Source organism: Haliaeetus leucocephalus, unplaced genomic scaffold (genome assembly GCF_000737465.1).
Source record: "Haliaeetus leucocephalus isolate CR32 unplaced genomic scaffold, Haliaeetus_leucocephalus-4.0 Scaffold880, whole genome shotgun sequence".
NCBI lineage: Eukaryota > Metazoa > Chordata > Aves > Accipitriformes > Accipitridae > Haliaeetus > Haliaeetus leucocephalus.
Window position 1 is genome coordinate 3,418,731 of NW_010973316.1, and position 26,494 is coordinate 3,445,224.

The 26,494-nt window shown below is 40.5% G+C and overlaps 1 protein-coding gene across 1 annotated transcript in view; it reads right to left on the reverse strand.

Annotated features, from left to right (window-relative positions):
* ERBB4 (v-erb-b2 avian erythroblastic leukemia viral oncogene homolog 4) overlaps positions 1-26,494 on the reverse strand; it is a 402,050-nt gene that overhangs the window by 99,000 nt on the left and 276,556 nt on the right. The window contains exons 19-20 of the mRNA XM_010583267.1: positions 26,089-26,187; positions 2,007-2,192 (exon numbers count right to left, since the gene is read on the reverse strand). Of these exons, the coding sequence (XP_010581569.1) occupies positions 2,007-2,192; positions 26,089-26,187 (285 nt within the window). The remainder of the gene's footprint in view (positions 1-2,006; positions 2,193-26,088; positions 26,188-26,494) is intronic.

Here is a 26,494-nt window from a genome sequence, read left to right on the forward strand (position 1 = left end):
ATTATGCTGAAACCATTTACAATGGAAATCAGTTTAGAACCCGTTTTACTTTGATAAGAATCACCATGGGAAAACCATGACCTGCCTTCCACAGACCCTCCCATGGATCTGTCAGCTCTGTAAGCCTCTACTATGGATCAGGCTATTTGCTTCACTAAATCAGCTGCCCACATAAAGTCCACAGCAAAGCAAGTACAGCTATTAGTCCAATGAGTCAATAGCCATATGCATGCACAAAGTAAAAATAAAGGTGGATTATCTTTTCAGGTATGCCACTGTGTAAATGTTTTGTAATAAATAATAACAGCCACTATCAATCAAGAGAGTGGAGAACAGATCGGGAGGAGGTTGTGTTGAGAGAAAGGACTCAAACAGGAATATGTATTTTCTCCACCACCTTCCTTGGTCTGATAACAGACCTAAATACACCTTTGCACATCTCTAGAAACAGGCAATCCCCATCAGTGTGTTCCAATATTCCGTGCACCTCTGGCTGCTTTACCACGACAGCACAGCAGAATCACAGATACTAACACATCTACAAAATGCTGGAACATCAGAATATGGGCCGGGGATTCCCCCCACCCCTTTGATGGATCAGCTCCTCTACCCAGCATTATGCTCATTTCATCTACTGTCACCTTTGGGCAAGTTTGACAACAGATCTGACCCTCGAAAAAAAATAGTCCCTATTAATGATGAACCTCAAAATTCCTCCTCTCATTGAACAAAAACTCAGGGCTAGCTGAATTTCTCAGTTTTCTTACTTTTGTAAGAAAATATTTTGTATTTAAGTTTTTAAGAGAAGTGAGTGTTCACTTGATGGCTGCTATTTGGTCCAGCAAAACAATTCCAAATCTTCAGGTTTCTCTCCAGTGCTAAAAGTTTAACGTTACAACTTAAAAAGATTTTGTAATACAGGTTGCAGCAAATTCACTTAAGGCTACAGATTTAATATGAGAGAGCAGTCTGTGACACACGTGTATGTAACAAGCATTTTCACCAAAATAATCTAAAACTTTAAAAAACTTCTAAATAACTCTAAATAAAAAGTGGGTTCCAGATTCTCATTCATAGTAACATCATTGTACACAACTCTGTTTGCACAAACGAGCCTTTAAAGTCGATAAAAACTATGGCCCTCTATACTCCCAGATCTTGTTATTCTTAGCAACCAATTATGAGTAATTTGTTCTTAGTACAACACTGAATACCTAAACATGCCTAAAACCAAATGTGAAACACTGTGCAAAGATTATATTAGGGCTGCATTTATGACTGATACTCTGTTCCACCTCAGCTGAAGTGCAGTCAGTGTCTGAACCATAACAGCTTCGCTGCTGCTCCTAAAACCCCACAGGAAGGCAGAGAGCACTACACCACGGCAAGCAAAGCAGGATCCAGCCCCTGAGATTTCCCATTCTGCAGAGACGAGCAATATTACACTCCAGCCTCAGCTGTTGTGATAGGTCTTAAACACAGCAGAACCGTGGTGGTTCCCAAAGGAGTGACATGAAGTGAATACTTATCTTCTTGGCAGTGTGGGGGCAGACAATTGATGGCATATCAGAATTTAACTGGCAATGCAGATCAGAAAGGTTGAAAACTACAATGAGGTTAAATCAGTATCTATGAATAGTGAATAGTAGAAGAGGCTGAAAAATCATTCTATGCTCAGCCCCAGATGTCACACAGGGGGCTTCTTCTCCCACTCCCACTCCCCCTGCCCCCCCTGAAAGACTCCCCCATTAACACTGAGTTAGAAAGACAGTCAAGGAAAACACTTTGGTTTACATATTAACAACTAATCTATAATATTCTAAGCAGCCAAAAGAGTGCATTTCAAGAACTAGCCAACCTTCTTGAAAACACACACTCACACCTGAAAAACCCCCACAAACAAAACCCAAACAATTTTTTTTTATCCTTTTTGGGGTTTTTTTTGCATGGTATGTTTTTCAGTTAGTTATGAAAATGACAAAAAAAGAACAGCATGAACTACATACCTTAGCTATTTGGACACACCAGTTTAGCAGAAGCTGGGAGCCAATATTGTCCTTATGTTCATGAACATAATCCAACAGGCAGCCATGAGGCATCAGCTGAGTGACTAGTTGGATGGTTGGGCTCAAGCAGACACCCAGGAGTCTCACCAGGTGCGGATGGTCCATGCTGGCCATGATAAGAGCTTCCTGTAACAACAAAAGTGACCCAGTTACTCCAGTGTGCTTGAAGACTCTATGTGTAGAAGATTTCCTGTTTCCCATAAAGCATTTAAAGGGGATCACCATAGCCTAAGTGTCATGAATTCCTGTGTTGTCTATCCAGTGCTAGGCATACCTAGGCAAGATACAGTCTGATGTAATGTATGCTTGATGTAATGAGCACCAAGCAATGGGTCAGACTATCTGAACAGATCCAGTGAAGGCTCAGATCAGAAATTCTGCACTGCCCTATATTCCCTGTCCCATTACAGCCACAGAAACAAAGATGTAAGTGTGACACACTTGACTTTGCTTAAAGGTCTCATTTGTCTTGTTCTACTTCCCTTAATTTTGTTTCTTGAATATATTTTTCCAATTTGTGGTCAATCCATTGGGCATCAGCTTTTTTTTTGTATGCAAGCAAACTATGCCACCTGTGTATATGGTGAGATGGCCAGTTAGGCCTCATTTGGCAAGACATTTGATTAAGCTGTGCTAAAATGCTTTACTGGATCAGAGATTTAATGCTTAGTATTTTACAGGCTTGAGCATGTAACATTTATATGTCAATCGAAGCTTTCCCAAAGTTCAACCTGCAAAGGGTTAAGATTCAGGAGGTTTAATGTGGGCCTTTCAAATGTGTCTGATATTCGTAAGTCATAGAATCATATAATGGTTTGGGTTGGAAAGGACCTTAAAGATCACCTAGTTCCAACCCCCCTGCCACGGGCAGGGACACCTTCCACTAGACCAGGTTGCTCAAAGCCCCATCCAACCTTGGCCAACAAGTCCTACTGAAAGTCGGCAGATTTGTTAAGCTGTTAGGATATGACTATGCTACTGTCTCTATGACTATTGTACAGCAATAGCCTAAACTAGAAGTTGTGGTGGTACAGTAGTAGCCCAGCTGCAGCAGCAAGTCCTGCCTGTCTCCTGATGTTGCCACAAGTAGACCACTACAGAAAGCAGCAACTTTCTAAATCTGAACCTTTTAGCTCAGCTCCTGATTCTTCCAAAATCCTCTACCAATAATAGATCTTGGGTCAGTTACTTTGTTTTTTCCATCCTTCAGCTTCTCACACAAAGAACAAGAGATAGTATTCCTTTCTTTCTTCTATACTTTATCTTTTCCAGATCTTAAGTTTTCAGAGGTTTTCAGCTAGCTAGCTAGGTTGTCCAATGCCAAGGACCAGAAGGACTTAATCATGGCTACACTATTTGGCTCTGAAGTTCGTACCACTGACAAGTAGCACAGGAACTCCTTATAAAAAACTTACATATCTGTTCTTAGAGGTAATGCTGCCATCACAAGCAACTGACATTCGAAAAAGGCAGGGAGAAAGCTTTTATCTCTCATTCACTAAGCCAAGTCCTCCATTTCAAGACCACTTCATCACAGCAACGGAACAATGAAAAGTGAGATGAAATTGCAGCTTTGTAAAGCTATTTTGGTTCTCTTTCTTTCTCAGAAAACCTACATGACATCTTTCTGACAACTTAAAGAATAACAACAGTAATAGCGCCAAAGAAAGAAAAAAAGGATGAGAAAAAGTTGGCACCAGAGGAACATAGCATACCCCCCAACTCATAAAAGTTCTGTTGTTTTTTTTTTCCTTCCCTATATTAACACACAAAAAAAGTCCTGGCAAGTAGGCTGAGTTTGTATTAAAGGAAATTGCTCATCATAGTACAAAGAATATTTGAAACCAAATTGCAGAGTATTTACATAATAGTTCTCTTTCTTTCCCTCTCTTTTTTTGTTAAAATGAAAAGATGAACAAGACACTAATTGTAGGAGTTTTTTCCCCCCAATAAGAAAAGAGCAGATGGCGTCCATTGGGGGGAGTATTGCCTTCCTTTTTCTTCCTAAATGTATGTGAAAAAATAAAATAAATAATGAATAAATAGGGGCTATTTGATGGGATGACTGGCGTAGGACCTCTGAGGAAGATTCTGATGTAACAGATTAGAAAAGGGATCTTAAGTAGTTTTGCTCACATTCAAATTAATATAGTTCTTGCTCACTCAACTGGTACGTATGGGGTCTTCTTGATAAATTTTAGTCTCTTTTCTGCTGTCACTAGAAAATGTCACTGAAGGCCACCAGAATAAATACCTGTTGACAGGTGCATTATCCAGTTTCAGAGCACAAAATCACTCTGCCTCATTTTTTTCTTTTTACCCCATTCATTTTTCTCCTGCAGATGCACAAGGGGATAGTACTTGTTGCCCTCTCCCTCTCTGAGTCAAGGTAAGAGTTTCTCCAGGAATTTGGAGCAGGAGTACTTTTCTTTATAATGAGGACTGATTAGAACAGAGACAATATACTCCTTTTGCTCACCAAGGGACCGGATGGAAAGCTTTGAAGCATGTGCTCCATTAGTCTCCAGCTATTTGCCATTTACAAGTCTGAGTCCAAACAAAAGACACTTCTGTATGATAACAAAAGCAAGCAGTGCCATTTGTCTCATTCTGATGTTATGGGAAAGCACATATTCTTCCAATAGTTTTGGGCAATGGTTCCAGAAAAAAATAAAAATGTTGTTAAAATATTATGGACTGCTCTGTAATGAATTGAGACACACAACAGAGAGCAGGGAAACCTTCATTATAGATCTAAGTCACTAATGGATACTAATTTAGCATGAATCCTGGTTTCACATAGTTATTCTCATTAGTAAAAGTATTGTTATTTTTATTGAACTAGTATCTACAGGAGAACTAAATTCAGGGTTATGTCTACCCGGCACAGCACAAACACGAAGTAAGAGAGATTGCAATTGTTCTGCTAGAGCCTAATTAGACAAAACAGACAAACAACAACAGAAACATTATGACTTAGTAGAATTTAAAAATCTGTTCAGCAAATAAGGAATCTGAGTCTCCATTTTAAAATCTGTTTGGACACAAAAGACCCTACAGCTACAATCTCCATAGCACTTAGGCACTCTGCAGCCTGGTTCCCAATTAAATTTTCTAAAACATTTAATCAGGTAAGGCACCTAATCTCACAGACTTGGCTGTCTGACACTGGCATCTTTCAAAACCAGCCTCTGCAATTTCCCATATCTTTTGGTAGCCTTATGTCTGCAGATCTTGTCTCTAGACTCCATTGGCACATGAATGATTCTAAAATTGGGCCTATTCTAATTTAGTGGAGAGGAAACTGAGGTACAGAAAAGCATAACCTACTATCCACAGTCACATAGGAAGTCTAGAGCAGAAGTGGGAACTGAGCCTCAGATCACTTTATCTTTCTCTCCTGAAAAAAAATCCTTTGAAAGTTGAAATAAAAAAGGGGATGAGGGAGAGAAATTATTAAGATATGGTACTTTATCTTTCCCCCAGGAGCCAGAGTTTTTGTAACATCATGTGCTCACACTAGCATATGAGAAATGACAAGAGTGGTGACAGTTTTGAAAGGCTTCTGTTGGACATCGGGCACCCTCCTTCATCTATCTGCAGGAGCAGGAAGTCTTATCACAAGAGTAACTCCCCAGCCAAACCAAATCTCTTCCTGGAGTTTCTTTATGCTGTTGCTGCTCAGGTATTAATTATCACAGCAGTGTGTGGCAGCCATACACAGGACAGCTATACGTCAGCCAGTTTAGACACAGGTAGCAGTTGTGGACCTCAGCTTGCTCTTACCTCTTAAGATGTATTTTGCAGTCTACAGTGAGCCATGACCAGCTGAGACTAGGGTACTACAAGATCTCAAATGAGTTATTTAAAAGCAAGGCTGTGTATGTATAGCCTATTCACAGCAATGCTTACAGAGTTAATACATCCAAGGGAAAGGCTGGTAAAGAAAGACCTTGATGCAGAATGCAGCTAATCCCTGCTAATTCAAGATAATCAGGTAGTTTGGCAGGGCCATTGTTGTGTCCCCCAGCCTCATCACAGAGAGAATAGCAAGTGACTTTAATTGAGCCTTCCATGTTCAACTCGGTATTATACTTCTCAGATATGCTGTTTTGTATAAAGCAATCACATCACACTGATCATTCCTCTCTTCTGCCCCTTTTGAATGTGGCTGAAGTATTGCCACATTAAGCTCAACTCCTGTGATTTATATACACAACCCTATATTAAACAATTATATTAAACAATGACATAAATGTTATTTTTAATGCTTTACACTGATCCGTCTGTCATCTGCATTTAGTAACACAATAGCATACCAAAGAAGAAGGGTCAGTTTGTAGGTCCCAGTGATCCATCACCAGACCTATGGCTGGTTTCTGTCAGCACAGCTATGTCAACAGGGGTGTGAGAAGGTGCAATTGCTAACACACAGCGAGAGGCCAGAAGAAGCCCTCAGAGCACCTGCTGTTAGATTGCCAAAACAGGCTTAGACAGGTAGAGCTTATTTAAGTTGTGAGAGCTGACCATCACTGTAACAATACAATGCATAGTTACATCCAGGCTAAAAGCACTTTGTCAACACAGATGATGAAGGGAACTAGTCACTCACTTCTCACAGGTCACTTAAGTCACCTTCATTCCTTAGATGGCTTTGAAAATCCCACCTAAAACTATTTCCTGATCTATCCATGCTCTGCAGTCATGTTTGAAATGCCTTTAATTTGACTGCTGTTTCTGAAAAGTAACTCAAAATCCAGCTAAAGCAGGATTTGCATTTCAGCCTTCCAGGATGAGGAAGAAAAAACAATTCTCAGGACTGTGACAAGAAAGGGTGCTCTGAGTAACACCTACAGCACATCTTATAAGATGGCATTTAACTTCTCCCTTTCCTACTTTGATGTGTTATTGCTAACAATTGCAACTGAAGATAAATATTAGCCAGCATGATGGTCCCTGAAGAGCATCCTTTGATACCGGTTTTGTTTCTCTGACCATTTAGTTTGTAAACCAGTGGACTCAGCAAGGTGCATGTGCCACTAGCAGTAAAATAATGCCATACTTATGTCCATTTGAAAATTTATTCTCCACCTAGAGTGGTCCAGGACACAACTCTCTTCCAGCACATGTCCTCGTTAATTAGTATACCAGTTCAGTATGTGGTCAAGCATTCCTGGCCAGAGTGTTCCTGAGAGGCTAGAGATTGCACACAGGCAACTCCTGACACCGCTGGGGTCCTGGAACAGGGCAGAACTGACAGCGAGCCATCACCCTGCTGAGTCCAAAACCATGCTCTAAAGGAAATCTGAACATCAGAATCGGTCAAGAGACCTTCTCTCTGCTGCTTATGGAGGCTCTGAAACACATTAACAGGTTGTGTCATTAAGAGTCCTGTACCACGTGGTGGATCCCAGCACCTCCTAATGCAGTGCTTGATAACCTGATCTTCTTGCTGCTTAAGACTTCACCTAACAAGAGAATTAGCATTTGAAGCAATATTGATTATCTCCTTATAGCAGATGTAAGTATCTGGCAGAGAGGAAAAGATAATCCTTCTGAAGGCTTGCTCTTTAACACATGAGCTTCCTGAGTGCCAATGGCCATACCACACAGAGCACCAGGAGAAACTCTCCCATAGGTAGCCAATGTCCCCTTCCAGCCCTCCACATACATGTGCTGTGCCTCAGAGCCCGTGCAGGAGAAATGTGCTCTCTGTTCCAGAGAAGTATCACAGATCTGCTGCCCCAATTCAGCAAGCCCAGGGTAAATTTTACTGCTCCAGTTAAGCCAGATGAACATATACACCTGATAAAAGAGTTCAGTAAGCAGCGACAAAGTCTGAAAAATATTTGGTTTCCCAACCTTCTGCTTCTAACTGTTCTCGCCATAAAATGTCCTCAAACAAAACAAAACAAGCCAGAAAAGAACAATCCACCTGTTTTTCCTAATTGTTGTTGAGTAAATAAATGTACTTAAAAGCTGACTTCATACTGTGCTGCGCATTTTTCTGAAAGCACAAGCTGTGCTGTAGTAACAGGAGAGATACTACAGCGAATACACTGCTTTTTACGTTAATTTTACAATTACTTCTAATGGCTAGGCCAAACACCTGTCTGGAATGCATGTCTGACCTGCTTCAGGCCAGATCCAAATACAGTCGAACATATTTTCAATGCCTTTTGTTTGTCTGCTAGGTCTTACAAATTTTCTAGGTTATAGCCGACTTAGCCTGTGCAGTCTGCACTATTACTTAAGCTGAGAGACGGCACAACCTATGTACTCAACAACATACTTGCCCACATTTATCATATGACAATGATACCCATGTTATATTTTCCCTGTACTTCCTATGCAAGATGCCATTTTTCAATTGCTTTACAGCACTGCTATACTTTCAACCCTTGGGCTGCAATTTTTCACCACTTGGGCAGATACTCTCTGGAAAGCTTCTGTTGAAATGTCTCAGCCACTTCTGAAAATGAATAAGAGATGCAGCTATAGGGACCAACAAAGTATATCAGAGTCCCACAGCGGGACAGTAGCAAACAGAGGGAGGACAGTAACAGCATAAACTGCCACAGCTGGTTTTCCAGGAACTGTTTCGCAGTCATTAGGAGCAGACACATTTAACAGGGCACTTTCAGGCAAAAGTCTTATTTGGGACTGGGCAACAGCTTCTATAACCAATTTTGCTGCTGTGTAATACGGTGAACAACACTTGAATGCTGCAAGGGCACATTCAACCCTGAGGTTACTACTGCAGGAGTGAGCTACATGCTTTAACTTGGCTCATGTGACTATGGTAGCATACACCATGTCCTGTGATGAAACCGGTTTCTGTCACTGCACCCTCCTGAGAGACAGCGACAACACCTAGGTTACATGCAACAAATTCTCTCAACTTCTCACTGGAGAAGCAGGACTCAAGAGCAAATGAAGAAAGCTATTTTTTTTAAAAAAAATCTTTCTAGACGTCCACATCCATACTCCAAGCATAAAGCAAGATGAATACTTAGAGTAGGTAAAGGTTCATCAGTGGTTGTTGCACAGAAGTGCAACAGTGCACATTCAGGTCCAAATCCTATATGCACATTCACAAAAACAATCACTTTTTCTTTGTAGAAACACTGAGTTTGGCAGGCACAGCAAGAAACAACTAGAGGTCTAAATCAAGGCCCTGTTATTAAGAAGTCTAATGGGCAATGTTAACTAGAGTTTTGCACTAACCACCATCTCCTTGAAACTCCCCCTGTGCTTGTTTTGCTTTAGGAAGCCATGTTAAGGAAGCTATATGTGACCAAACAGAGAAGATAACAGTATGAGTCTTGTTAACATGTGTTTCCTCAGAGCCAGGTCAAACTCTTACGACTAAAGAGACTACAGGCTTTGAATGGGTGGGTTTGGACTTTTAACTCTTTTGGACATAAGAGATTTGAGCTTTTTTGAGTTCAGTTTCCAATGAGGAGCTTGACCAGAGGTCCGTTGGGTAGTAAGTAGAGTCACTGCATACTTAGACTGGAGTACAAGTGTGCTGCACCATTAAATGGTGATATTAACTTATTCCTTCAGAAAGTTCTGGAAATCCAGCTGCCAGGTATGCCACTACACCCAAAACTTTCTAGGGTAAAAACTAAGAATGAAAAATAAAAGAAAATAAAGTAAAATATCCACAGCAGGGACCACACACTGTGGTCTATCATGCACAAGTGTGATGGAAAGTGCATCAGGCAAGTACCGCTCACTTGGCTCTGACCAAGCTAGTGTCATTGGGAGAAGCTGGCTCCAGGTCAGTGCCCCACCCTGCATCCAGGCTGCAGCCTGGTGATGAGCAAGGCATGGTACAACACTAGAGTAATGTGCTCTCCACTGCCCAGGAGCAGAGCTGGTCTCCAGCTGACGCACTGCTAAACAGGTGCACAGCCTTTTCTGGAGGTGGTATGTGTCATTAAATGTGCTGCATTTCTCAGGGCAGGCATACCCTCTGAGACTCCTTTGCTTGTCACAGCACGTGCACACAGCAGAGAGGGTATGTAGTCTTACTGACTCAATGCTGCAGAGGCACAGCCTGCATTGTTGACACTGAATTCAAATGCATGCAATTGCCCCATGTGATTCAAATGCATGAGAGAGATGCCCCACACTCCTCCAAACACTTACTTGAAACTAACACAATTCAGGGATTTGAAAGCTCTCCCTCTTGAAGGTGACGCTTACAGACTGCTGGGTCAAATATTCCATGCCCACCTTAGAGAAGCAGTAGGTCCTATTCATGCACAAATAGATACCTTAATGTGCTTATAAGAGCAAATCTGGCTCAATATACATTTTGGAGCAACATAAAACAAATAAATTATTAAAAGAAGTGGTACTGTGATCCCTGTCCTACAAACACTGAGGGCATGGGCAACCACGCTGACTCCCACAGGGCTCAAGTGCTTAGAGTTACGCACATGCTTAAATGTTTGAAAGTGTACAAGATACATTTTGTAGAACACTATATGCTTCTTAGTTCTCCCTGCTGACTTTGTACCAATTAAATCTCCCAATTCATCAGAGCCCATGTTAGACAGCTGAGGAGGAATCTCAAGTCTAAAGGAACAGACCTCTAGTGCACAAGCTAAGTGAAGATTTTCCATCAAACATCCAGTCAGGGGATAACTCCCACCAGCCCTTCTGTGAACCTGGCCTGAAAACATAGATTCTGGTGATGAGAAATCAAAATCTAGCCCATTTTCAGTTCACTTTTATGGGTAAGTGGCCAAGAGTTCAGGACCTCAGCAATCAGAAACGTGTCCATTGAAAGCTCTAACAGTGTGAAGTAACAATGGGTTTCATACTGGCCATTCCCCCTTGCAGTAAGTGGTTTAACAGTGTGCACACCTCTTTGTAAAAAATATTGTATTATTCTGACAAATGTTTTACTTACAGTTTGTGACACGCATCATTATTTCAGAATAGTCTGTCAAAAGTGATTTGTTTCTTACTATTTTGGTGCAACTAGCAAAAATGTTTGAAGTTTTAAACATACAGTCTAAAAAAGCAATCATTTCAGCATTATTTGAACATGAGGGTAAACAGACCTTATGACTGACCAGCTTACAAATATTTTCAGCCTTAGCTGCAGATTCCTTTCAGAAGGAGGGAGTTATTGCTTTGATTTTTGATTTAATATGAGTGATAGCAAGGTCTCAAGAATAAGTGATAGAGGGAAAAAAAATCAAGTTCTCACTCCTTTCTGAAGAGTCTTAGGACACTCCTTTGAAATTTTCTAGTATCACTGAAAATCTTGACTTTATAATCACACACTCAAAGCTCCTTCCTCCTTCAGGATGCATTTGAAGGGATAGCATCAGATTGAAACCTAATTTAATCAAGTGTACTATCAACACTAAGAGTTGTTTTAATCAAAGATACATTTTGCCCATAACCCAGGTATTTAATCTCTCACAACTGACTCATCTCCATGTTTCCCTCATCTATATTCAACTGCCTAAGAGCATCACACTCAGGACTCAAGTACTGCAAAAGGATGATGATATTTGAACAAAAAAGTTTCATTGGACTGTTTGGTTCACTGTTAGATTTTTTTTTTTGACCAAGCTGGCATCAGTGAACCACAAAGTCATCAAAAGCTGCCACACATTACCTGTATTACAGTGGTTTCTTCCTTTCAACATTACTCTGCCTGCTATTTTGTCCTGAGTTTCTACAGTTGTTCCTTCACCCTTTTCTTCTCTACTTTCTTTGTTCTTTCTTTTTACATCCTGTTGACCTACTCTTCTCCCAAAGATAAAATTAAAATTAAAAGCCTCTTTAAAAAAATGCTTGAAAGAAAATCACTGCCACCACCAAAATTCATACAGCTCCCATCTTCTGTGCACTTCATCACCTCTCCCGACTGCTGCAAGGCCAGGCTCTGCCCTGCGCTTCACCTGCCACAGCAGAACCTCGATCCTGGCCGAGTCCTTCTGCACCCAGCAATGTGGTCCTTACCCTAGCTGCTGGGCAGTTACCGCCTGGCTTTAGGACGCTCCTAGAACAGCAAATATTGGGTGCGCTGGTGTGAATGGCAGGGCTGTGGTAGCAGGGGTGCTCCAGGGGAGGCCCCTGGGGTAAGAGGCTGGGGCTGCCCAAAGCAGACACAGCTGGCTCCAGCCAGCCCACACTGCTGCAGGCAGCAACCAGCTGGGAGGAGAGCTGACTGGAGTTGGGCTGGGGTAAAGGGGGAGGAAAGGTAGGGGTTTTCCACAAATGTTTTAGTGTGGGTTGTTGTTGTTTCCTAACACTGAATCAGCTATTAAATATTTATGTTAATTGGCAGTAAATTAAGTTAAATTCCCCAAGTCGAGTCTGTTTTGCCTGTGACAGCAATTGGCAAGCGATTTCCCTATCCTTATTTTGACCCAGGAGTCTTCTGTTCGTCCTATTTTCTCCCTGTTCCTGGTGGGGTGGGTGGAGGCGAGCGAGCAGCTGTGAGGGAACTTGGCTGCAACTGGCTGTGAGCCAGAACGGCTCCTCCACTCCCTGCCATGGCCACCCCTGGGATGATGCCCACCCAGTTCAGTAACCTGGCTCTGAAAAGTAGCCAGAATTTAGGAAGTCAATGTGAAGGAAAGCAAAAGTAGCTTACATCCGTGGCCTGTCTGTCTATAGATATGTTTTGGGCTGGGGGCAGTGGGTGGTGTTCTTATAAACCTTAAGACTGGCAGCTTGTCCTATGCTTTCATCACAGGGTTTCATATCCCTCCCTAAACTTTCATAAGATTTGAGCATGTCCTACGGTCAGGGTAATACATACATATATAAAAAATATAATATAATAATAATGAATCTTTTTGTCATGTTGATAAAATCTTGACTTCTGCAATAACCCCCACATCAAATACTATGTCTGATCTTCAATGTGTGTCCATGTTCAGGTCCAGACTTCTGTCAGGACAAGCCAAACAACTCCAAGAACAAACTTGCATGAAAGAGCGGTCAATTATCTGTTACCCATACAAAAACCTTGGTCAAATCAATAAATACCACTGTATTTATTAGTTTGTATTTGTGGCTGTGTAGACACTCTTATAAAGACAGGATCTCACTGAAGTATAGAAGCCAAGAACATAAAGTTATAGGCAAACACCACTTAAACTTGCAGTATTGCAGGAGGGAATGCCTACTTTATAAGTAATCCATAATTTGAGAGTGGCATGAATAGGGCAAAATAATAATTTATGTTACACTTTCATCCTGTTTTGTGAATTATCACAATCCCAAGAACATTTAACTATGCTAGTATGATGGCATGGTATCACAGATCCAGAATTTCCAAAGGACTCTTCAACTGAAAGGACTCTACAAGTCAAAACCCAAACCTCTTTTCCTAGCATTTCCTACAGCAAACTGTGACAAGGCTGATGGGTGAATCTGCTTTTCAACAGCCAGCCGTACCTTGCAGCTGTCTAGGAAAGAAAGTGAAAAAATCTCTAAGTGACACCACCAGGGAAACTTCAGGCAAAGGAAGCACAATTAGAAAACCTGGAACCCTGAGGCACTACCGCTGTGCCAAAGTTAGTGCTAGAGACATATTCACAGCAGCTCTATGGATGTGCCACAAAAAGAGCAGCCTTGCTTTCAGATCTGAAGCACAGCCAATGTGCACCCTGATTATAAAGCAGTAACCCCATCCACACCGTAGAGACTTTTGACAGCTAGCACCTATTTTGCATCTTACTGCTAAGATCAGTAGTCAAGGGGTTGACATTCAATAAAAATCAGGAAAAGGTATCCATAGCTGTTACACCATCAGCCTTTCTAACCAACACAATTAACTATTTGGGATGACATTTATAAAACAGAAGTAGAGTTACATATAATTAATCCATCCTATCTATTCCTTGTTGCATGCATTTATGTTTTGATTTTTTAAAAGTTGTTTTTAAAGACCTACACTACCACGGTATGACATCTTACGAGTATCAAAGAATATGCTGTGCCTCCAAGAGGCACACCATGAAGCTCAAAGTGACACCAAGTTGCCATTTCTTTGGTTATCCTCAGTGGACTTCTGTGCCAGTGAAATGCCAAAGCCACAGCAAGCTGTTACACATCACTGGAGGCCTTACCAGAGCATTCACTGAGAGGAGGTTTTGGAAGCAGATAAAGATGGCACATTTAGATTGTGCCATCACTATGTAGAAAAGGAGAAAACAGGTATCAGTTACACCAGCTATGGGCAAGCCAATATGAATTTGAAAGTGACCTGGAATTTTGTCTCATTTATACAGGCAGGCGAGTGAGACAGACATCTCTGTACATTATTGTGTCTTTCATGACTGGGCTACGTAAGGAAATTACATGGTAAGAAAATGCTCTCTCTGTGTGGCACTTTTTATGTCCACATGGAACAGTGAGTGCCACTCACTTTTTCAACACCAACTCCACCAGAGGGCTGATCTGCAAGTTTTAGTTGAGCTAGAAACATTTATATGGTGACACAACATGGTTTAAGGCACTTTCTGGAGCTCTAGGACACTTTGAGGGCTTACTGAGCTGTCATATAAACATTGACTTCAATAACCTTTGGTAGTCTCGAATTTCACTTGGATCTCTGTTCTCATGTGAATGACAGTACTGTCAAGAACGTAAATTGTGCTCACACCTTGTAGAGATTAGTCACAGAGGAACCAGAAGCATCTCCCCACTCTGCTTAAAATCAGGCAGGACACAGCATTCAGATCCTCTGGAAAGACCTAGCACTGGAAAATTTCCCATTCTTTACTCAGCTAAAGAAAAAATTGCCCAGTCCTCCCACTCCTTCTCTCTGCTGTCCACAACTTAATCACATGTGAAAAGTGTTTAATATTCAAATTTAGCTTTGACAACATTCCTGTCCAATAAACACAGTCTGAGTTTTGAAACAACCAATGACTGCAAAACAGAAATCCACCAGAGTTCATTCAGAAAATGACAAAATAGGTATTTCAATCACTATCATATTTCTAAAACATCTTCTAGCTGAGGAATTCACTGGAATTTATCTTCCATTGAAAAGCTTCAGCAGAAACTCTCTTCCGTTTCATTCTAGCAAGTTAATATATTTTACCAAGAAATATTTGTTCAGTATTTTGCCACGAAAATATTTCACCAAGGAAACTCACTTTCTTTCCTCATTTCAAACACCATTTCTTTCCAAACACTTTCATTACTGTCCTGGTTTCAGCTGGGATAGAGTTAACTGTCTTCCCAGTAGCTGGTACAGTGCTATGTTTTGAGTTCAGTATGTGAAGAATGTTGATAACACTGAGGTTTTCAGTTGTTGCTCAGTAGCGTTTAGACTACAGTCAAGGATTTTTCAGCTTCTCATGCCCAGCCAGGGCACCTGACCCAAACTGGCCAACAGTGTATTCCATACCATGTGTCGTCCCATCTAGTTTAGGAACTGAGAAGTGGGGGGCAGGGACTGGCCGCTCGGGGACTGGCTGGGTGTCGGTCGGCGGGTGGTGAGCAATTGCCCTGCGCATCATTTGTACATTCCAATCCTTTTATTACTACTGTTGTCATTTTATTAGTGTTATCATTATCATTATTAGTTTCTTCTTTTCTGTTCTATTAAACCGTTCTTATCTCAACCCAGGAGTTTTACTTCTTTTCCTGATTTTCTCCCCCATCCCTGGATGGGGGGGGGAGTGAGTGAGCGGCTGCGTGGTGCTTAGTTGCTGGCTGGGGTTAAACCACGACAATTACTAAAATAACTTCTCAGAGGACTTGCATTTTTAGCAGGTGACTCTGGCCTCTGACCTAAACCAACAATACTTCATTTAAACAAACAAACAAACAAACAATTTGCTTGGCTTCAGAAAACATACAAACAGCTATATTCTGCTGTGCTATTTTATATGCATATGTGAATCATCCCACTGAACTCCATCAAAGGGCACTGCCTAGACAATAAAAGCTTCCTCGACACTGGAGAAGGCTTCCAAATAGATTCAACCTTGGCGTTGCCTATCTACTGATAGTACCTCCACTCAGTAAATTGAAGCCTGGGGAACCACCCATAGCTAGTCCATGTTCTACATTCTCCTACTTTACTGAGGTCTTACATTTCCATCAGATAAACTGTTATTTGACTGTACCTCAGCCATTTCCTACCTTTGCATTGGTACTGCTCCGTATCACAGAATTTACCTATGCAAGTCGATCAATGAATGCCTTTGAAGCTCGTATTGAGCAAATGCAATGCAGCTGCAATTTGTCAACATAGCTCAAAAATCTACATGAATATTTTTGTAAACATTTTTATATAATTTGTCATGTGAAGCATTAAGATAACAACAGGCCCTGGTCCATCTGAAACCTACATAATTCTATTTTGTACAATGCATATTTGTCTATGTAATTAAAAACCTGATATTCTATATAAAGCAGAAACCTTCAGGATATAATTGTTATCACGTTATAAGTAACTAAGAGGTAAGAAAACTGATTCTCTCTCTCCTCTTGCTGATACACAATTTACCTTATATCAAGTGTCATCCAGCTTCTTTAAAATACCTGACTTGGGGAAAGCACTGACTGATAACAAGAGATGTTTAAGAACAGTTTAGACACATTCTCAGTGGCTAAGTAGATAAAGCAGCTTTGTCTGAAAACAAACCTCATATAGTATCTGCTTTTCTAAGTAAACATTCCAAGCCAATTTAAAACCAGAATGTAATTAAAAATAAAAATTAATAAAACAACATTAAATGATTTGCTTAGATGTTATGAGATCTGTGTTGCAATTCACAGAGTCCCATCTATAAATGGATATAATAATAATAATCATTCCTCTACCCTTTATCTCTTGCGTCTATCTTAATTGAAAGCCTTTCAGGGCAGGGACAAGCTCACCATGTCTTCACAGCACAAAGGTTTTCTGATCTTAACAGGTCCAAGAGATGCCATATATGAGAACGAGAAACAACACCGAAGTTAATATGGAAAATATTGCTCTGCAAAATCTTTTCATTTTGGAACTACAGTTTCAGTATCGAAGGACTAAGCATTTCAAACCAGCAATTACTGCTTTGTGGAGTGCCAGCCACATTGTGACCTCAGCTCTATCTGTTTATCCTAGTTATTGCACTGAAGTCTAAAAGGTATTGGCAGAATATTACAAAGATTATCAGCAAGCCAGTCATGTACCAGATTCCCCTGTCTTATTTCTTCCATTACAACTATGTGACAAGCAACGAAAGGGACAGTTGACTATCACTTGTAGATAATACGTAGAATATTAATATGAACAGATGTTAATTATTTCAGTTTTATAAATCTATGACAGTTGTTGTATCAGAGGTGTCTGGATCAGCACTGAGACATGGAAAACAATTTTTGAAGCGTTATCTGCAACAAAGCAATAAGGGAGAAGTATTCCAAACTATAATATCTTGAAGATAATTTTATTTTGCCAGTGATACTTCAAGTTCAGCTCCTGTAAGCCTGAGCTTCTATACCCTTACATTTCTATCAAAAATGGACACAGTGTGAGTATTTGTATGTATAAACGGTATTGGAATTTTTTTTCTCACTACAACACAGAAAACCTTGCTCTCCCTTAACTTTAAGTTGACTTGGCACTTTGGCAGTATAAAAACAAGTATGACAAATACAATGCATTGATCCTCCAGGGCCCTCTGCCCTTGCTCACCTTCTTCATTGTTACTGATCTGTGAGTTGCAGTATGTGCTGGAGCTCACACATAGCCCCCCATCAGCCTGCTTTCACGAAAAATCTAAGATGTAATAGCCTACCCATCTGGCACTGAACTAATCACAGGCAAGTGTACTTCAAAAATGATTAGCCAGCATATACATGCAATTTTACAGTCAGCTCCTCTGACTTAAGTATCAAGACATTTCTTCTTCAGTCTTTTCCTCAAACCTCATTAGATTCACCATTAACCTCGAACTAGTGATGGCTTGTTTGGGATGCATTACAGTTAAGCCTGTGGAAACAGTACCTCTGTTTTATTAACAGAGGTCCCATAAAAACTTGCATTTTTTATCAGCATGACAACATTCTGTCATACGCATTGCCCTTTAGGAACTGAAACATTAACAAGCGCCTATTTTATATTGCTAATGTGAGCTGGAGGCACAAAGAAAAAAATGCAAAGCAATAGGAAGTTTCTTAGACACAGGCTTTCAGTTTCTTTTAGCAGTAAGTCAGCACTAGTTGCCCAGTTCTCGGTGCCGAAGTCTGCTTTAAAACAGGATATCTGTGTCAGTTTTGTCTCATAACATGTTAAGTATTATTCAGTAATCTTATCTGCCATTTGACCAAGTTTTGTCAGTTTTATTTCTGCACTTTGCATCTGAACTTCAGAAAGACTCCGCAAAGAATTCCAGTATTCCCAATCACTTTTCTGATATTTAAGGAAGGCTGTTTCTCGTGTGTGTAATTACAAGTCTACCAGCTGTAGCCTACCACTCCAGCAAGATCTGTTCCTGCACAGATAACATCTTCCCCTCTGCCTTAAATCACACCATCCACTGGTGGTGCAGATGAAAAGACCAGCACCTGCAGGCACTATAATACTGGAAGGCGGGTCTCCAAATTCATGGCCTTACAGTATCCAGTGGAAACTTTTACTGAAGCACATAAGATTGTTCTCCTAAAAGCTACATTCCAGATACAAAGTACGTTCTTGGAAAATACGAATCTGGAGGAGAGCATTCTGGCTCAGGTCCAGATCTAACATATAGTAAAGGGTGGCAACATACAGCACAATGCGAAGAACTAGAGACCCAGGGTACTGTAAGCAACAGAAAACCAATCATGGAAATACAAATCCCAAGAGCTTCTGATTAAGTCTCCTAATTAAACTACGGCGTACCACTTTTGATACTCATAGCACCACTTCTCTGCCTTTTTAGTTTTTTTTTAGTATTCCCATCCTTTGCCTGTTCAATTTCTAAACACTTTTTCAAAAAGCTCTTTTCTACTGCGTCCTGATAAAACAGTGGCAACCATGAGATCATGACCTTCAGAACAGTAATACATACAGATAAGCAAATAACTGACTTTATGTTTCAGTAACCAAGCTCAAACCTACACTCCAAAGCAACAAGTATCAACCATGTTATTGCTGTATCTCATACCTTTAAAAAGAAATCATAATGTAAGACATCAGTTCAAAATGTTTCCTTCATATACACACACTTTACAGCCAAAACTACTTCTTGAATTTGATTAGAATTTCTAATAGTTTCAATTAATCCACAGCTATGTTTCCCAGTGAATAAACTAACACTCCTTCCTGATCTTCTCCCTGCTCAGAGATTTACCCAACCTTATGCAGGGTTTCCAAGTCATAATGCAATACAAACTTTAAATAAGGAGTTCTGCTATTGCCGTTAACAAAGCTTCTGAACATACTTCCTAACTTATTTAGGAATAACTCATAACGTCAGTCACTCACTAAAGCTTTTGATTCTCCCTTAAATCTGTGGCAGACTTCTTGGATGGGTGACTCCAGAGACGAAGTCCTGGCCCTGCTGAATTCACTGACAAATACACAGCTCCCATTGATTTCAACAGGGCTCAGATTTCCCCCATCACCAGTAGTAGGCAAACTCTCTTTCCCTTACTGTATTTTCCCATTAGACTGTTACGTTATGTTGTTTCCAAACAGCCTAGCTTGTCTGTCTGTGCTTGCACTTCATCCTTGCTGTGGGTATACTTTCTCCATACAGCCACCTGCTCTTGCATATGGAAAATTAACACCCGCCTGCACATACACACACATCTTATCTTTGCATACTGTGGAAGGAAGTATTACTGGAGTAAGTAAACTTTTAAACAGAAAATTATTACTTAAGATGGAAATAACAAAAACGTGGCCTTGAAACACAGGCAATCTTCAGATGACTAAAGGCAGTTAAGCTTCAGATTTCCAGCTTCTGTAGAGGCTGATCACTCTTGGGACTTGTGCATGGTATGCAGAGTTCTCCAGGACAGCTTGATTTCTGGCATCTCTGGACAAGTTGGAAATTGTAATTGCAATCACAGTGAGCTTCTGTGCCTGGAACTGACAGGCAAACAGTTCCCCCTCCTAAGTGGCTATACTTAGAGTGTGCGTAAGTGGGAGGCAGAGGGGAGACTGCACAAAAGGGAGCCTACAATCAGATGAGTTCAGTCACCCCTTGCCTCCCACCCCCAGCAACTTAACATGATAGAGTGAAAACCTGTTTGAATCACAGCTGAAGCACACTGCCAGGCAGCACAGCAACACTGCTTTTCATTATCAACTATTCTTACAGAGATCCCTTATACCAGTTGGAAAGGAGGATGTTTACATAAATGACAGCAGAAGAAAATAAGGAAAAATGTCTTACTGCTGCCATAAAGGATTTCATTTGATCCTAAAGCTGCCCCGTAAACCGAGGTTCAAGATTAACTTGGTTGTATTTCCCAAGCAGCCGTGCAGTCAGTGAAATGATTGTGGGGTGCCTGGATGTACTATCCAACTACTGTTGGTAGTAATGTCTTTTCAGACTTTCAGAAGCATCTACATGGACTGCTGAAGATCTGGGTCAAACACTTGGCTAGGTAGCATGAGATGTACACAAGGAATTAAAAATAATTTAAGGGACAGACAAAAATATTTCTCCAGTCACCTACATAGTCATAAAGGCAGGATCTTACAAGGAGACTTGGTGTAAATGCATCTGTATCAACTGAGAAACTGTACATTACAGAGTGTGTCCACAGGGAACCCCAAGGGCTCTATGAAAGCTGCCGTGGGCCAGGGAAGGAACCCAAAAGCTTCAGCTTAGAACCTTCCTATGTCTAATGCCAGTGGTGGAAACCAAGAAAAGGTAAATCTTCTCTCACCCTCCCTGCCTGACTAGTTAGCTGTATCTCCAGTGTACTTTCCACAATGGCATCTAGACCTACCTGAAGAAACAAAGAAATCATCTAGACCTATCAAGATCTCTGGGTTTTCAGCTGAACAGGAGATAAAATTCTTTTTTGCTAGTCAGCTACATGATTTTTTCCTCTTGAAACCCTGAACCAAAGACAAGTTTGATATGTCTTGAGGACCTGTCTTTATTATAAGACGGGCTTATAATTTAGGAAAAGCTGTTTCTCCTTTTTGCAATACAAGACATTTGACTGCTTTATTAATTTAGTTAATCAGGCCAGACATAAAGAAAAGATGTGGGTATCAGCCCCCTATATGCAGCTTTAATTTGTTTGCTGCATGCCTGGTGGAGGTCATTGTCACTTATTACCTTTACACTTCACTTGACAAATGCTCTCTTGCACACTGAATGCTGCTCCAAGAGACAGCAGGGAACTACAGTAAGTCCAGGTGAAGTCAAGAAGCCCCCTAGATCTTAATTATAAAACCATAAAAGGAACCAACTACCTCTGAAGCTCTCTTACCAGGAAACAAATGAGAACGGGAAATTTATTTCCAACCATAAATCCCAAACCCTTCACTTTAATTTTTCCCAAGTTAACTTTCTCACCTAGCTAAGCAGCACTGCTTTCTATTATTAGCTTCTGGCCCAATATCGGCTGACCACCATCAGTCAAACTGTCTTCATCTCAATGAGCTCAGGGACTCCCAAGGAACTCTGTGTATGCAGACTTGTGCTTGCAGCCTCTAATTATTTTCTAACAGATAATGGAGCATTTAAGTTCAGAGAGGATAGATTAAACTTGTAAGTGGATCAAAACCCAGGACAGAATCACAGCTCACAGGATTACTTCCTGGAAACATCAGGCTTAGAGGGCTAGAGAGGAAAGGCCCTCATCAATTGTCTGTTTTCCCACAACAAGTTAGTTAAAATATATTTTTTTTAGCCTCAAAGATGGTTTGCTATGCTTTCCAACTGCAGCATGACTTTAGAATGGATTACATTATCAGTCGAGCATCTGGTTTAATGTTAAAGCACCTGATCAGGCCAATGGCTACTTGACTTATCAGACAATCATAACAGTCAAACCATTTGAGGCTGAGGAGGGGAAATTGTTTTCACAAGTGAAATTAGAAGCCCCTGTTCTACTATCAAGTAGCCTCTTAGCTGCCTATTTGCCTTTTTTCCTCACAACAAGCCTCTCTTTCCTCCCAAACACTCAGGACCCTCATGTATTCTTTTACCAGGCTTAGGGTGAGGAGTAGGACATCCTTCTCTCCTGATACCCTCTGTGTCAGCTGGTGACTCCCCTCCCAGCCACGCTTGCAAGCTGCAAGCTTTCCCAGACTGCAGACCACTAGCAAGAATGCCTGCACTCTGAATCAAATTCCAGCGCCCTTCTGGGGATGATGAAGTGTGACCAGCCAAACAGGGAGGAGAAACTACGCCCCACAACTTAAGCACCTAACCATTTCAACACCTGAAGGGAAATTCTTTAGACTTTGAAATGATTCCAGAGATAATATGTATTTAGAAATATGTGGAAAAAAAGGTAAACCTACATTTTACAAACCAGTAGCAATAACCTCTGCATGGTGAAAACAAATCCATAGAAGTCCACATGTACATTCTGCTGCTGCCCTGGAGAAGGCAGTATGGGTTACTTACTAGACATCAGCTTGCACTGCTGTAACAGACACGGACTACTGCAGTGATAAAAACTATGTAAGAAAGCAGGGAGCAGAGTAAAAGAAAGAGAGCCAGCTGGGAATGTGTGGAGAAAGCCCGACAAGTAGACTCTGCTGCAACTCCTCAAAGAAAAATTCCAAATAGGGGATGTACTTTTTGGTGACGGCCAATTCATCATCCCCTGATGGGAGAAGGGTGGAAAGTGTTTGGCCATAGCAGGTGCTAACATCATGCATTATATCATTATAGCCATTACAGATCCATTAGTGGGTGTTCAAGGTGCTGAAATGACAGCCTAGTAGCCAAATTGTTGTTTTTCACTCTTTTAGCATAACATTTAGCAGAATTTCAGCAGCTCGCAGAGCACTTTTAGACTTAAATTCTGCCAACATTTAGAAGTTTTAACCAGACTCTATGGACAATGCCACTAATATCTGTACTAGCTATTTCTGTAGACACTGAAATGTCCCAAGTACTCTCTCTGTACACAAACTGCTGTTTACAAGAGGCTTTACATTTTCTAGAGCCTCTCTAAAAGGAATGCTAAGTTTTACTTGCAAGTACAAGGACTTACACAATCGAGTAAGAAGTAACTGCTGACAAAAGCACACCTGTACTTGACAAGTACAAAACCCCAAAAGTCAAGGGTGTGACTCATATAATGACAAATCCTTCCCACTAACCTCCTCTTCCCATTCACAACCAACATGTCAGACACTTATTTAAGAGTTAACTCCCACTATGTTCATAATGGCACTTAGCCACCTATATGCCTTTAAAAAGTCTGATACAACTGCTTTTAACCAACAACTACTCATAATACTCTTTTTACTGAAATCACAACTGATACATTTTGCTTTCATATGTACACTTAAATTTTCCTCATAAAATAACACCAGTAAACAGTATCAAGTTTTATCCAGACAGTTATACTGACCAAAGCCTTGCAGTGAGAATGAGTAAAACACATTTTTCTACTATAACTTACTCTTCAATGAAAGATAATTAAGTTATCTCCTCATAATAGCTTAAAATTTTAAAAAGTTGAAAACTATGTCCTTTCTGGGACAGAGAGGAGTGGCCACACTAAAACCATAAACAATGCCTAGGTCATTCTCTTTAAAAATGTGGCTTGTTGCAGGAAATAAATGACTGGGTTAAGAGGTGAGGACGGCAGGAATGTCTGTACGATTGCATGAGCAATTGTTTCAAAAGAATGAAATTAAATATTCAACAATGCTGTACAGCAGAGGATGTTACAGACCACTGTACATATATCAAATGCAGCATTGATACAAAACATCTTTTTTCTCCTTATTGTCACTTATATCAACTAATGATGGAGGGCAATTTTTTTAATTATGATTAAAAATAACGTTTAAGGCCATTATTAACCTCTAGGACTAAAAATAACTTTAACTTTTCTCTCATCTTGTTACCACTGGGTCAGAGACTCATGAGAAACTGTTAATTTAAAGAGAAACCTTTCCTAGTGTGGCTGTACCTTACACAGTTAAAATCTCCAGAGCTTCCAAAAAACCTTCATAATTTCTGAGCCATTTATCAGATGTTATGATGCATACACTGGAAGGAAATGTGGTCCGGTGAATTAAGTCAGCTGATCAAGCTGAGCTATGAAACGTCAGACAAGTAAGTCTGTCTTTTAACCAGGACCTTATGTTTTCTTTGTAGAGTGCTTCAAGGTTAATCAGTATCAGAGAAGGAGATATTACTATTATTTCTCTATCAGATCAGGGGTCAGATCCTAAGCTGGTGCAAGTTGCTCTGTTCCACTGACAATTCCCTCATTTTGAGGCTGGAATCTACATCACTGACTGCCAGCATCAGACATGGAGCGCAGGTTGCATTCAGTGTCCTTGCACTCCCTGCACGTTGACTTCAAAAGTGTGCTGAATACCAGCTCTCCTCTTTCTCCAGCTCTACCATTAACAATAGTCTTGACCATTATTTTGTTCATTAAGCAAACATTTAATTTTTAATGTTAATTAATTTTTAATGTTAATTAATTAACATTAGTGCAATTAATTCCTTTTGAACAGGGCCAAAACGTCCTCTTTTTAATTTAGTTGTGCACAATGATTACTGAATGTCATCTACATAAACATGCAGTTCTCTGTAAAAAGCACAGGAAATCCCTTCATCTGTACAGCCTTCGTTCAATTGTCTAAGAACTCACACATGATAGTTTGTCTGAAACAGCTAAATCCATAACTGTACATTTCTATTCATTTCTAGATGGAAGAATAGCCTATATAACGAGAGTACATTCTCCTTGTGGTTTCCAGTCTCATTAATGGTAACCAAATTAAGCCTAAACACTGAACAGCTCTTCAAGACTTAAAACTCCTATATAATTTTCAAGTTCACAAGAGGGATTTACAAAAAAGTGCAAATTTCTGTGATTTGTCAAAAATTGTCACTGAATAGGACATACACATTCACAGTGTCAACGAGGCTTGATGTTGACAGAGTGCCTAATATCTGTGAACATAGAACATTCATGAAAATTATGATCTTGACCTCTCAACAATATTTCAGATTAGTAAAGCAAAACAGCTTTTAATATCCAGCACATTTTATTTTCCCCTCCCTGTTATGCTTTGCTGCTGCTGACAGCTCCCAGATTCCCAGTGCTTAGTTCTCAGGAACACTGAAGCAGAAGAGAGCCGAGGCTAAATTTCTGTTCCTGTGAGGTCTGCACCAGCTGAGACTCACATACGTGGTAGGATGCTCCCCTACAACTCCTTCTCTCTCATCTCTAGTTGCTCTGCCATGGAAAGATAAAATAATCTGGCACATGAGATAGAGGAGTTTCAGCCTTCCACTGATGGGAAGACCATTTATAAGAAAACTCCAAGCATCTTAAGGGTCTGTGACATCTGCACAGTGAAAACCCCAGCCCTTCATTACCATGGGACTGGTATTACCCTGGTAGCCCAGGTACTTATGGTCCTGGAATGGAATGATCTACATGCAATAAACTAAACAGGGCAGAGCATTGCCTTATATAGATCTGCCTAGCTCTATAGCTTCAGAGAAGCAGCACTGACCTACCCGCAGCTTAAGTGTAACCTTGGTTGGTTGGTTTTGGTTGGTTGGTTTTCTTTGTTTGTTTGAACATTGCTGCAATAGAGAATGCTATGGCTATGCATTAATACTGAGACAGCTTGTCAAAGACTAAGGGAAGGAGGCAAATGGCCTACACAGAAAATCTCAATAGCTGAGTGGTTCTAGGGACATGATACTGTAGCACTTGCTGAACATCAGCACAATACTGGTCCTGTGTACAAGCCTCCTTCTACTATTTAAATATAAGGAAAGAAAACTGGCAGAAACTCCTCTTTACAATCTCTGTGGACTACAGAAAGACACGCCCCCACCAAAACTCAAAGACACTGATCATCTCTTACATCCATGAACTCCACATTGGCTTTTGGACCAGTGGTCTCATTAAGGATCTTAATGGCCACAGGAATCTTTACGGTTTCTCCTTCGGGGACCCAAATACCCTAGAAAAAGAAGAAAAAGTGACGTAAGACTAATAAGACAACAATTATAAAAACTTCATGCAGAGTTACAGTTCTTTTTGATGCATTCTGTCACATTATGCAGATCAATTATGAAACTCAGAACTGAAAATACACACAGCTATAAAATAATAAAAAACCTACAAAACTAATTCTTACACCAGAAGTAAACCCTTAGGTAAAATGAAAGATTTTTGTATTAGTAAACGTCCTCATCAGGCCCCCTTGATTCTCCTGTCCACAACCAGGTTTCTAGAGTAATGTCAGCACGTCAGTGATGCGCATACTT